Source organism: Oryctolagus cuniculus, chromosome 14 (genome assembly GCF_964237555.1).
Source record: "Oryctolagus cuniculus chromosome 14, mOryCun1.1, whole genome shotgun sequence".
NCBI classification, from domain to species: Eukaryota; Metazoa; Chordata; class Mammalia; order Lagomorpha; family Leporidae; genus Oryctolagus; species Oryctolagus cuniculus.
Window position 1 is genome coordinate 94603171 of NC_091445.1, and position 13960 is coordinate 94617130.

Genomic DNA, 13960 nt, shown 5'->3' on the forward strand with positions numbered 1-13960 from the left:
CTGTCTGAACCCCGCACTGCCAGCTGCGTTATTTTTCAAACAGTAACGATAAAAAGGCGGGGGGGGGAGGTGCATCCCAAGGGCCGGGTTTGGGATTTACCTTCGACTTGCGTGTAAGGCTTCCACTTGTAGTGCCAGCCGCGGAAGCGCTTGCTGTTGTACTGTGCACACTGGGCGGCGCGGAAGTCCACGCTGCCCTGCGGGCACTGCTGGCTGGTGCAGAGCTTCAGCGTGCGAGAGGAGCCCTCGCAGAACTTCCCCCCATGCGAGGGTCTGCAATGTGAAGGTCACGGTTAGCAGCCTGTGTGACAGCAGCCCCTCGGCCCTTCCTTGAACTCAGGCTTCCGGAGGGAGGGGCCGGATGGTCTTCAAGTACTGAGCGTGGGCAACGAGACAAGCATTTTCTTTTCCACTGACCCTGACACTGGGAGGACAGCCTAGGATCTGGGCAGAGGGCTCCTGGGCGTTTTCCCTCTGCTGCGGGCCAGCTTCCCTCTAAGAGGGGTAGGGAAGCCCGCCCTGCTCCTCACAGCCCAGAAGGAGGAGACACTACAGAAGCTGGTTCTCCCAGCTGGGACGACAGAGGACTGGCAACACCGAGACGGAACCCAGCGACGTCCCTTCGCAGGCCGTGGCTTCTTCCATCACCGGCCTACTGGCCACAAGGCCAGGCCAGGAGGACGAGCCTTTTGTTGGTTGGCTTTGACACATTCACGCCTGCGGGAGAGCAGAGTCTGCCCTTCAACATGGCTACGTTAACTTGGGGTGTGGCTTAGTCTTTAACAACCCCAGCACCAAGAGGACGATGTGGACGCCTCTGTCACATGGGCGGCCGTGTCTGACATCCTCTCGTTCTGACAGAGGCCCACAGTACACCTGCTGCACAGGTAAATACGTGCAATGAAAACAAAACAAAACAAAACGAGAAGTGCTTTTTGCATGAAAGAATTGTTCTAATCGATTCTTATTAATTTGTGCTCTGTGTCTTTTTCTTATGATTTTTGTCTTTAACTGGTTCTTCGTGTTGCAACCACATGTGGTTGAAATCCAATCCTGAGTACAGCTGGCAGTCTCATCAGCTCTGCTGTGCTCACACTGTCACGGGCGTCTTACGGAAACACAGAGCAAGTGAACTGAGCGACAGCCTTCCCCAGCCAGTGTTTCCGCCAGGCCGAGGCGAGCAGACTCCGCAGTGCAAGGCTCACAGCATCGGAACTGCACCCTGGGGAGGGGCGGCTAGGCCCGCCTACCTGGGATTGGTGCAGAGGCGCTCTCTGTGGGACACCCCTCCTCCGCAGGTCCTGGAGCAAGGGGACCAAGGGGACCAGGGGGACCATTTGCCATGCGTGGGCTTGGGGCCTTCATCACCGTACTTCACACACTGTCCTCCGCGGCACCACTAAACATTTTAATAATAAAACAAAACAGAACAGAACAGCTTCCATGAATCCTGGATAAACAGGGAGCCATGTCCCTACTACCCTAACGCTGAGCAGTGGGGAGCTTTGTAAAACACACAGGCATTTGCATCCTTACCCTCCAGTGGGATCTCGTAAAAATACATTTCACATCGCTCACCTTCTCCCCTCTACCCAAACCCAGCATCATTCTATAAACCCACCGACGGGGGACGATGAACAGAGACATACTTCTCCAGCGTCTGAGCTCAGGACACGGCAGGCTGACCCAGGAGCATTCGGTGTCATTGTTCATCATCTGCCTCCATGAACTCTGACCTCCCAGGAAACGAGGTGCTTGTCACAGCTCATTGTCAGACGGAGGGAGCCTGGTGACGCAGCATAGCTGGGGGCTCCGCTGGACTCAGCACCGTGTCACTCCTGGCCAGCCCTATCCTCCCGCCCATTCCACCCCCACCCCCGCTCGGCGGTGACTGTTATCAGGCGTGCTAGAGGCCACACAGCTTTCCAAGGCCAGATGGTCCATGTGGAATGCCAGCTGTCCCCACGAGCGCTGGGGATGCTGTCACGGCCCCTTCTCGAGAGCACGGCTCATCAGCTGTAATTCACATGGAGACATCACGCCATCACACGGCAATGCTCCCCACGCACTACAGGTCACGGCTCCATGGCTTTGCTCACCCCCTGCTGTGGTGTCAAGTTCAGGAAACCTGGTGCTCCTGGCCTTGCTGAGAGTGCGGTGGAAGGTGCTGGCCATTGGCCTGCTAGAAGCCAGCAGAGCATGGCCTGTGACTGGGGCAAGGCGAGGTTGAGCCTTGCCGGCCCTTGCGTGGGTAACTGCCGTCTGTGGCTTCATGCTCCCACTCGTTACATGGATCCTGTCATCACCGACTGCCTGATTTCTGTGTCCCTGAGTTCCAGGTATCTCATCAATTACACTTTCACAACAAATGATCAAAGGATCTCTCTTCACAGGACCAAATAGACAATAAACAGTGTTCTGACACAGGTGCAGGTATGAGAAATACAGGTCTAAAAACAGCAGCGCTAGAGGAGGGAAGACAGGTGAGCAGAAAGACTAAGAACCCAGCGCGGCGTTGCAGGCGTTAGTGTCTTACCATGTCGTGCCCGCACACGGTGCCCTCGGCAGCCGGCATGAATTTGGTCTCACATTTCCTACCAATCTGATGGCACCACAAGGCCTTACAGATGTCCTAAAGAGGGGGAAAATAAAGGGAATCAGGACTGCACACAGACTGTACAGCCATTATAAAGGAAAAAGCAACTGGTAAAAATTCAAAGTGGAGACAGGCATTGTGATGTAGTGAAGTGATCAAGCTCACACTTGAGATGTCGACATCCCACACAGGAGTACATGGGTTCAAGTCCCACCTCCAGTTCCAAACCAACTTCTTGCTGACGCATACCCTGGGAGAAAGTGAGTGATGTCTCAAGTACCTGGGTCCCTGTCACCCACATGGGAGACCTGGTGTCCTGGCCCAGGCTGGCTGTTGTGGGCATTTGGGAAGTGAACCAGTGGATCTCTTCTTCCTCTCCCCCTCCCCCTCTCCTCTCCCTCTCCTCTCTCTCCCCCTATATATATATGTGTGTGTGTGTGTGTGCGTAATTTTAATATAGTTCTCTATCTCTCTGCCTTTCAAAGAAATAAATAAATAACAGTGCGCATCTCTAAGATGTTTTAATTAAAAGTGAATCTCTGCTTAGCATAGATGCATATGACTGATGAAGAATAAGATACTTGTTTCACACCTGCTTCCTCTTAATGCCATCCTAAGACCTTACTTATTTGTATTCATTGATCATAAATCTAACAAAATTACATTTTACAAATTAAAAAGTAAACTATGCTTAATCCAAACACTTTAGAGAACTTCAACTTGACAGAATACCAGGATATAAATACGACTCCCTTCAAACAGGAGTGGGTGGGCCCAGGGTCAGTGTCTGGTGCTGACAGAGTGGGTCAGAATCAGAGGCTGGAGGAGACAAGGAGCAGGTGTACCTGCTGCAGTGAGGGCTCGGAGATATTTCCTGGGTGGATGGGACACAGCTGACTCAGCAGAGGTGGTATGCAGACATAAAGGAATGAGTGAATGAATGAGTGAGAAACATGAAACTGTGCCTGTGGTTGGGTCACCTGGGAGATAGCCAGAGTGTTCCAGGAGAGAGTCTGGGCTTCCAAGGGAGACAGACCATTCCTCTGTGGACAGGGCTGGGAGCAGGACAGATCTGGGCAGGCAGGATCCCTGTGTTCTCACTGCACAAGTGTGGATGGCACCACCATTCCTGTGCTAGGGTTAAATGAAGTGGTAGTAGGCAAAGTGCTTAACTCGGAGCCTGGCACTTAATTGGCACTGAACCACTGCACGCTTCCTTTCCTACTCCCAGGGTTTAAGGAGAGTCCAGCCTCATTGCAGACCAGTGTCTGCATTCGTGATCCCATCATGCCTCCATTCTGTGGTTGCTCTTCGAGAACTAGGGTATTAGTTCACAGGGCTGTTTCTGAGACTTTCCAGACAACATATGCATGATAAATAATATTCTAACATGCTGCTGTTTTTATGTATTTGAAAAGCAGAGAGACAGATGGGTAGGTCTCTTATCAACTGGTTCATTTCGAATTTCTGAGACAGCAGGGGCTGATCCAGGCCAAAGCCAGAAGCTAGGAATTCAGTCTGTGTCTCCCCTGTGGGGGGCAGCGACACACAGACTCAAGCCATCCCCTGCTGCCCCTATGGCACACGAGCAGGCAGCTGGAATCTGGATCAGAGGCTGGGACGTGAACATGGGCCCTTCGATATGGGGTGTGGGTGTCTCAGGCAGCATCCAAACCATTACGCCAAGTGCTGGACCCTCTGCTGATAAATGTATTCATCATCACTCCTTGGCACAGGGCTTGACGCCTCAGTGCCTTTCAGTAAATGTTTTCTGAGTAAGTCAAACATGTGCAAATTTGTTCCTGTGGAAAACAGTGATGGAATGAGCAGGACGACTTCTCATGTATTATGAAATTAATAGCTACTAGGAAACTGTGATCATAGAAAAGTCTAAGATGACGTAAGAGGACCATCTCATGGTAGGAAAATAACTCAAATCAGGCTACTGCCCAGAGCAATTTCAAAATCTTCTACACCAGGTTTGGGGAACGTTTGCAGGATTAAAATAATTCAAAGCAACGCTTTCAATTTTTCCAAGTACAAAGCTCCTGGAAGTACGGATGCTGTTGCTAGCTCACCACTGCAGTATGGAACTCACTCACTCAGCCTGTGCCCTGGTTCATGCCGTTTGTGTAAGTCAGCCTCCTCCTGTGCCCTGCTCACTCTGCAGTCCAGTCCTCCAGGTGGGCACAACACACAGAGTTGGGAGAACCCTGAACTGCCATGTCGGAGACCTTGGTCCCTTACAGATGTAGTTATCTGCCATAGAAACACGGTGCTCAATCCTGGACATGCAAAAACTCTAGTGCCTAAAAGAGTCACATGATAAATGCAAGCTAAATCACAACAGAACAATTCAGTCCCACTGGTCTGCTCATTTTTATCAGACCCTGACTTCACTAACTCCTGGAATACCGAACAACGGCTGTATTAAAGAATTCCTGTTGGATGTCATTATATCCTTATTGAAACTTCAGAGTCCTCTTGGAACAAAGACCCTAGTAAATCATGGTTCTGGAGTGCAGGTTGGGATTGAAGACCTTGTTGGGTGTGGGCGACAGCTCCCAGTTTAGTAAAGTGCCCAGGATACGGAGATGATCAAATTTCAAAGTAATTCTGGCCGTTTACACTGCAGACTGAAGAGTCAGGTCACCGACTTGTGTTGAGGAAGCAGACGAGGTGCCTGATAAAGACAATGTATTTGCAATAACTAATGTTACACTTGGGCAGAAAAGACTCAGGACCTGTGCAGACAGTTCAGCCATGCTTTGATCTGCGCAGTTAAGGGCTGCCCTGGTTAACGATGTGTCACCTACTACTCCACCACATAGCTGAAGAGCTCTGCTCACTAAGCCCAGGCTCAGGAACACCGACTCGGTTATGTTTCACATTACTTAATAATGCCTGCAAGGAACCAGCATTTCAAGTGGCTGGCCTGGACTCTCACTGAGCGTGTCAGTATTATGACTGGGACTGCACTAGGTGCAAAACGGTCATACGCGGCTCTCCGGAAACACAGACTAAGAGTGCAGCTATAGATGATGCAGTGCTGGGGTATGAGTGTATCACAATCACTCATTTTTCAAGAACAGGAAGCTTTTATCAGTAATAAAAAGGAAAATAATGGAACTAATAGAAATTAAATAGCAAAATGGTAAATTAAAATCTATAATACCAACAATTAAATATGATGGCTTAAACAATCTGGGTGAAAGTTCACAGTTGTTCAACTGGACAGGAAAGTAAAACCAAATAAAAGGAACTTTATAACAAAACACAATAAATTGAACAGCTACAAGTTAAATTTCAAACAAAGACAGAAATAAGTTTACAAATTGGAAATAAAAAATGGATAAAGATATCATACAAAAAGCATTCTTAAATCAGCTATTATAGTTACATTAATATCAGAAAAAATAGATTTTAAGAAAAATGACAGAGTCAGGAAGACTTAAGGTGCACTTACTAATGAGCCTTCAAAATCAACAATGCAAACACTAAGAGAAGCAGAAGGAGACCCAGACACAAGCAAGTCTGGAGATATTCACCCTTCTCTCCATGAAATCAGTGGACCAGGAAGCAAACATCAGGACAAAATAGAAGACACAAGTGATATTATCAAATCAAAAATAAAGATTCTTAAACACAGTGCCCAACCACTGCAAAATTGACATTCATTTCATGTGTGAATGTTGACCAAGCTAGACCATATGCCAGGCCATGAAGTAGGAAGGTATTTCAAAAAGTTAACATAAAATGGAATTAAATTAAAAAGTTTATCTCCATGTAAAAACATTGAAATCCACACATAGCTTTTTTGTAGCATATAGTTTTGGTGAACTTTTCAAAGACTGCTCACATGTCTCAGAACATTTCAAAAGCCTACACAGACTATAATCTCTGTACAAGCTTGAAACATACTAGAAATCAAAATTAAGCTATCTAAATATCAAAATTCACTAATTGTTTTGATTTAATACACTTTTAAATAACACGTGAATTAAAGAAGAAATCACCAGTTACTTTGGAAATTATTTCATAATTGATAATATTAAGAACTTAGTATGTAAACATTTTCAGGCTACAGCTGATATAGTATTTAAAAAGAAATGAACAGCTTTGAGTATAGTTTAGTTATATTAGGAAAAGAAGGGAGGCTTCAAATAAATGACCCATGTTTTTTCCTTATAAAGCAATAAAGAGAAAGGTGCAGTAAGTGTTGAGGCATAATAATGAAAAAATAAAATTCAATGATAGAAAATAATTAAAAAAATATAGCACTAACACTATCAAACATTGATGTTTTTAAAAGGTTTAATTAATCTGGTAAACTCCTAGCTGGATAGATCAAGGAAGAAAAAAAAAACACAAATTGCCCTTATTAGAAATAAGGGGTGATATTTAGATGATAGATTTTTCCAATAATTAAAGAATAAACGAGACTACAACCAACAACTTTTTGGGAAAAAATTCAACAACATTCACAAAATAGACAAATTCATTGGAAAAAATCATTTTCCAAGGGATTTCATCACTGAAGTTAGGGATTTCTTCTGTGAGTATGGCTGAATTAGTCATCACAAAAACTTCACACAGAGGCTGTGTGCTGGGACTGTGAAAACACAGAGGCTGTGTGGGAGGACTCAGGGTGTGGCTGGGACACTGGGCAGTCACGGTGGGAGGCTCCACAGATCAGGGCTCCCTGGCTACCCGGTGAGAGACACTGCCGGGAGATCGGAGCTTATATTGAAGAGCACACAGGTCCTTTGTGTGGTCCTCGTGGCAGAGCAGACAAATAGTATACTCACTGGGGCTAGCGCCCAGGCACTGGTCTCCTTCAAGGAGAGGAGCTCAGCTGAGTCTATACCAACATACAAGAAGAAACCTCCCCTTTGATCAAAAAAAAAAAAAAAGGTTTACCACACCAAACCTGGGTGTGTCACCTCAGACATGCCCTTCACCCTGGAGCACTGAACAGAATTCCCTGGCCACTACCACCTCACACCTCTAGTTATTCCTGAAAGTGGGCCCTCAACTAATCCAATCATAGTGCAAAGATAAAAGCCACCACAGTGAAAAATCAAAGAGGAAACCAATGATTATCCCCACAAATGCCAAATAACAAACCCATCAATTCAAGAAACAAGAACAAGGAAGACAACTTGACACCCTCAAAAGAACACAACACCTTAACACTAGATTGTGAAGATGATGAGACTGAAGAAATGCCAGAAACAGAATTCAAAAAATTGATCATAGGATTACTTAGAAGTAATCAGAAGCAAATGCATGAGCTAATGAAATCCATATGTGGCATGAAAGAAAATTTCTCCCATGAAATTGAGATTTAAAGATAAATCAAAATGAAATCCTGTAAATGAAGAATTAAATAGAACAAATAAAATACAGTGGGGAGCCTTAACAACAGAGTAGGTGAAGCACAAGAAAGAATATCTGACTTAGAAGACAAAGCACAGAAAATTATACAGCCAGACCAAACACAAGAAGAAGAAATTAGAAAACTGAAGAACACTGTTGGGAATCTACAGGATACCATGAAACAACCCAACATACAGGTTCTAGGAGGTCCTGAAGGGGTGGAAAGAGAGAAAGGATTAGAAGGCCTCTTTAGTGAAATAATAACAGAAAATTTCCCCAATTTGGAGAAAGAAAGGGGCATCCATGTACAGGAAGCACACAGAACTTGTAATAGACACTGCTAGAAAAGATCTTCACCGTGACACATTGTAGCCAAACTCTCCACAGTAAAACATAAAGATTCTAAAATGTGCATGAGAGAAAAGCCAGATTACTTTCAGAGCATCTCCAATTAGACTCACAGAGGATTTCTCATCAGAAACCCCGCAGGCTAGGAAAGAACGGAGAGATATAGTCCAAAACTTAAGAGAAAAAACTGTCAACCCAGAATACTATATACTTCAAAGCTCTCATTTATGAATGAAGGTGAAATAAAGACCTTCCATGACAAACAGAAACTGAAAGAATTTGTCATTATTCATCTAGCCCTGCAGAAGATGCTTAAGGATGTGCTGCACACAGAAACACAGAAATATGGCCATCACTATGGAAGAAGGTAAAAGAAGAAAAGCTCCCAGTAGAAGTACAAAGGAAATCCAAAGTAAGAAATAGGAATATTTATGGGAAAATGGCAGGATCAATAGTTACCTTGAATGTAAATGACCTTAACACTCCACTTAAAAGACACAGACTGGCTGAATGGATTAAAAAACAAAACCCATCTATTTGCTGCCTACAAGAAACACAACTCACCAACAAAGATGCATGCAGATGGAAAGTGAAAGGATGGAAAAAGATATTCCATGCTAACAGAAACCAAAAAAGAGCCAGTGTAGCCATACTAATTATCAGACAAAAAAGACTTTTAACACAAAAACTCTTAAGAGATAAAGAAGGTCATTATGGGGCAGTGCCATGGCTCACTTGTTTAATCCTCCGCCTGCGGTGCCGGCATCCCATATGGGCGCTGGGTTCTAGTTCCGGTTGCTCCTCTTCTGGTCCAGTTCTCTGTTGTGGCCTGGGAGGCCAGTGGAGGATGGCCCAAGCGCTTTGGTCCGTGCACCCACATGGGAGACCAGGAAGAGGCACCTGGCTCCTGGCTTCAGATCGTTGCAGTGCTGGCCGTGGTGGCCATTTGGAGGGTGAACCAACAGAAAGAAGACCTTTTGCTCTGTCTCTCTCTCTCACTGTCTAACTCTAACTGTCAAATAATAATAATAATAAAAAAGGTCACTACATAATGACTAAGGGAGCAATTCAACAGGAAGTGGTGACTATTATAAATGCATATGCACCTAATTACAGGGTACCTGTCTATTTAATACAAATGTTAAGGTATCTAAAAAAAGACATAGAAACAAATACAATAGTAATGGGGGATTCCAATACGTCACTTTCAGCAGTGGACAGATCAACCAGACGGAAAATCAGGAAGGAAACAGCAGAGTTAATCTACACTACAGACCAAATGGACCTAACAGATATCTATAGAACTTTCCATTCTACAGTCACAGAATACACATTCTTCTCACCTGTGCATGCAATCTTCTCTAGGATTGACCACATGCTAGGCAATAAAACAAGTTTCAGCAAATTAAAAACAAATCAAAATCATACCATGCATCTTCTAAAAACAATGCAATGAAGCTGTAACTCAGGAATCCCTAGAACATATGCAAACACATGGAGACTGAACAACATGCTCCTGAATGATCAGTGGGTTATAGAAGAAATCAAAAGAGAAATAAAAAAATTTCTGAAAACAAAAGAATATGACAACACAACATATCAAACTTACAGGATACAGCAAAAGCAGTGTTAAGAAGAAAGTTTATAGCAGTTGATGACTACATCAAGAAATTGGAAAGGCACCAAATAAATAAGCTATCAATGCATTGCAAGGGTCTAGAAAAACTACAGCAAACCAAACCCAAACTAGTAAGAGAAAAGAAATAATTAAAATTAGAGAAGAAATGAACAAAACTGAAACCAAAAACACTATACAAAAGATCAGCAAAATGAAGAGCTGTTTTTTTTGAAAAAAAAAAAAATTGACACACTATTGTCCCAGCTGACCAAAAAAAGGAGAGAAAAGACCCAAATCAATAACATTAGAGATGAAAAAGGAAAGGTAACTACAGATACCACAGAAATAAAAAGAATAAGCAGTAATTACTATAAAGTAAATTGTATGCCAACAAACTGGGAAACCTAGAAGAAATGGATAGATTCCTAGATACATACAACCTACCTAGTTGAGCCATGAAGACAGAAAAAACCTAAACAGACCCACTACCAAGATGGAAACTGAATCAGTAATAAAGACCCTCCTGACAAAGAAATGCCCAGCATCAGATGGCTTCACCACTGAATTCTACCAGATGTTTACAGAATTAACTCCAATTCTTCTCAAACTATTCAAAACAACTGAAAAGGAGGGAATTCTCCCAGATTCTTTCTATGAAGCCAGATCACCTTAATTCCTAAACCTGAAAAAGACACAACAGAGAAAGAGAACTACAGACCAATTTCCCTGATGAACATAGATGCAAAAGTCCTCAGCAAAGTTTGGGTCAATCGAATCCAACAACACATCAGAAAGATCATTCACCAGGATCAAGTGGCATTTATCCTTGGTATATAAGGATGGTTCAACATTCACAAATCAATTAATGTGATACATCACATTAACAAATTGAAGAACAAAGACCATATGATTATCTCAATAGGTACAGAGAAAGGATTTTATAGAATGCAACACCCTTTCTTGATGAAAACTCTAAGCAGACTGGGTATAGAAGGAACATTCCTCAACACAATCAAGGCAATTTATGACAAACTCATAACCAGCTTCCTATTGAATGGGGAAAATTTGGAAGCATTGCCACTGAGATCTGGAACCAGACAAGGATGCCCACTCTCGCCATTGCTATTCAAGATAGTCCTGGAAGTTTTAGCCAGAGCTATTAGACAAAAAAAAGAAATTAAAGGGATTCAAATTGGGGATGAGGAAGTCAAACTAACCCTATTTGCAGATGACAAATATAAATATAGGGGATCCAAAACACTCCACCAAGAGATTATTAAAACTCATAGAAGAGTTTGATAAAGTAGCAGGATATAAAATAAACACACAAAAATCTACCACCTTTGTATACACAGACAATGCCATGGCTGAAAAAGAACTTCTAATATCAATCCCATTCACAATAGCTACAAAAAATACCAAATACCTTGGAATAAATTTAACCAAGGATGTCAAAGATCTCTGCAATGATCATTACAAAACATTAAAGAAAGAAGATACAAAAAACTGGAAAAATATTCCATGTTCATGGATTGGAAGAATCAATATCATCAAACTGTCCATTCTTCTAAAAGCTATCTACAGATTCAATATGACACCAATCCAAATACCAAAGACATTCCTCTCAGATCTAGAAAAAAAGATGCTGAAATTCATATGGAAACACAGGAGACCTTGAATAGCTAAAGCAATCTTATATAACAAAAACAAAGCTGTAGGCATCACAATACCAGATTTCAAGACATACTACAAGACAGTTACAATCAAAACAGCCTGGTGCTGGTACAAAAAACAGATGGATAGACCACTGGAACAGAATAGAAATGCCAGAAATCAAGCCAAGCATCTACAACCAACTTATATTTGACCAAGGAGTTAAAACCAATCCATGGAGCAAAGACAGTCTCTTCAACAAATGATTCTGTGAAAACTGTATCTCTGCATGCACCTGTATGAAGCAGGACACATATCTTACACCTTACACAAAAATCCATTCAAAATGTATTAAAGGTCTAAATCTAGGACCTGATACCATCAAATTACTAGAGAACACTGGGGAAACCCTGCAAGACATTGACAAAGGCAAAGAGTTCTTGGAAAAGACCCCAGAGGCCCAGGCAGTCAAAAAAAATCAACAGGTGGGATTACATCAAATTGAGAAGCTTCTGTTCTGCAAAAGAAACACTCAGGAAAGTAAACAGGCAATTGACAGAATGGGAGAAATTATTTGCAAACAATTCAACTGATAAAGGATCAATAACCAGAATATATAAAGATATCAATAAACTACACAAGAACAAAGCAAAGAACCCAGTTTAGAAATGGGCCAAGGACTTAAACAGGCATTTTTCAAAAGAGGAAATCCAAATGGCCAATAGACACATGAAAAAAAATGCTCAAAATCACTAGCCATCTGGGAAATGCAAATCAAACCACAATGAGGTTTCACCTCACCCCAGTTAGAATGGCTTTCATACAGAAACCAATAAACAAATGCTAGCGAGGATGTGAGGGAAAAGGTACCCTAATCCACCGTTGGTGGGAATGTAAACTGGTAAATGACTATGGAAATCATTTAGAGATACCTCAGAAATCTGAATATAGACCTACCATATGACCCAGCCATCCCACTCCTGGGAATTTACCCAAGAGAAATGAAATCAGCAAATAAAAGAGTTATCTGCACCTCCATGTTTATTGCAGCTCAATTTACAATAGCTAAGACATGGAATCAACCTAAATGCCCATCAACTGAAGACTGGATAAAGAAATTATGGGATATGTACTCTATGGAACACTACACAACAGTAAAAACAACAACAACAAAGAAATCCAGTCATTTGCTACAAAATGGATGCATCCAGAACACATCATGCTTAGTGAAATAAGCCTGTCCCAAAGGGACAAATACTATGTGTTCTCCTTGATCTGAGATAATAGAGCACCTAAAAGGAAATCTGTAGAAGTGAAATTGACACTTTGGGAAGCAATGACTTGAACGACTCTTGTCTTGACTGTTGAGGAACAGTTTTGTTTTTTATTAATGGAGATCGGGGTGGGAACGGGAGAGGGAGGAGGTGGTGGGGTGGGAGTGAGAGCGGGAGGGCAGCTATGAATCACTCTATTTCTAAAGTTGTACTTAGGAAGTTTGTACTCATTAAATAAATGGTTTCTTTGGGGGAAAAATAAATCTAGGATATCCATTTCTTTGGAAAAAAAAAAAAAGACTTCCTGCAGACAGCAGCCATTTGTGAATGCTAACACACATTTCATGCAGATACAACCCCAACTGTCACCTCTTCAAAAAGGCGCAGGGGCCAGCGCTGTGGCGTAGCAGTTAAAGCCACTGCCTGCAGTGCCAGCATCCCACACGGGCACTGGTTTGAGTTCTGGCTGCTCCACATCTGAACCGCTCTCTGCTATGGCCTGGAAAATCAGTAGAAGATGGCCCAAGTCCTTGGGCCCTTGCACCCTCGTGGGAGACCTGGAAGAAGCTCCTTGGTTACTGGCTTTGGATCGGTGCAGCTCCAGCTGTTATAGTCAATTGAGGAGTGAACCAGCAGATGGAAGACCTTTTTCCCTCTCTCCCTCTCTCTTTGCCTCTCCTTCTCTCTCTGTGTAACTCTGACTTTCAAATAAATAAATAAATCTTTTTAAAAAAAAAAAAGAACAAAAACATTCATGAGGTCAACAGAATGCTGATAGTAAGTCTTGAAAAGAAATTACAAGAGAACAAGATTTCTAAATAATTATGACTCAAGAACACAGAGGCTCACATTCAGAACAAATATTTATACATCAAATGAGCAAAATACGAAAATAAGGAATAGTTCATGGCCCAGTGGAGTTATCCCAGAGATACAGGTTTAACATTCAAAAACCAATGAAAAACAAGATAAAAGCCAATCAACATGATTCATCACACTGACATAATAAAGGAGAAAACAATAAAACTATATCCAAAAAATTGACAAAAGTCAACAGTGTTTTGCCACAAAATACTTCAGGAAACTAGTATT

At 42.7% G+C, this 13960-nt stretch overlaps 1 protein-coding gene across 5 annotated transcripts in view; it reads right to left on the reverse strand.

Annotated features, from left to right (window-relative positions):
* ADAMTS16 (ADAM metallopeptidase with thrombospondin type 1 motif 16) overlaps positions 1 to 13960 on the reverse strand; it is a 133430-nt gene that overhangs the window by 57017 nt on the left and 62453 nt on the right. For all 5 annotated transcript variants that reach the window (XM_051837039.2, XM_051837041.2, XM_051837040.2 and 2 more), the window contains 3 exons: positions 2537 to 2632; positions 1251 to 1399; positions 101 to 273 (listed from right to left, as the gene is read on the reverse strand). In XM_051837039.2, the coding sequence (XP_051692999.2) occupies positions 101 to 273; positions 1251 to 1399; positions 2537 to 2632 (418 nt within the window). The remainder of the gene's footprint in view (positions 1 to 100; positions 274 to 1250; positions 1400 to 2536; positions 2633 to 13960) is intronic.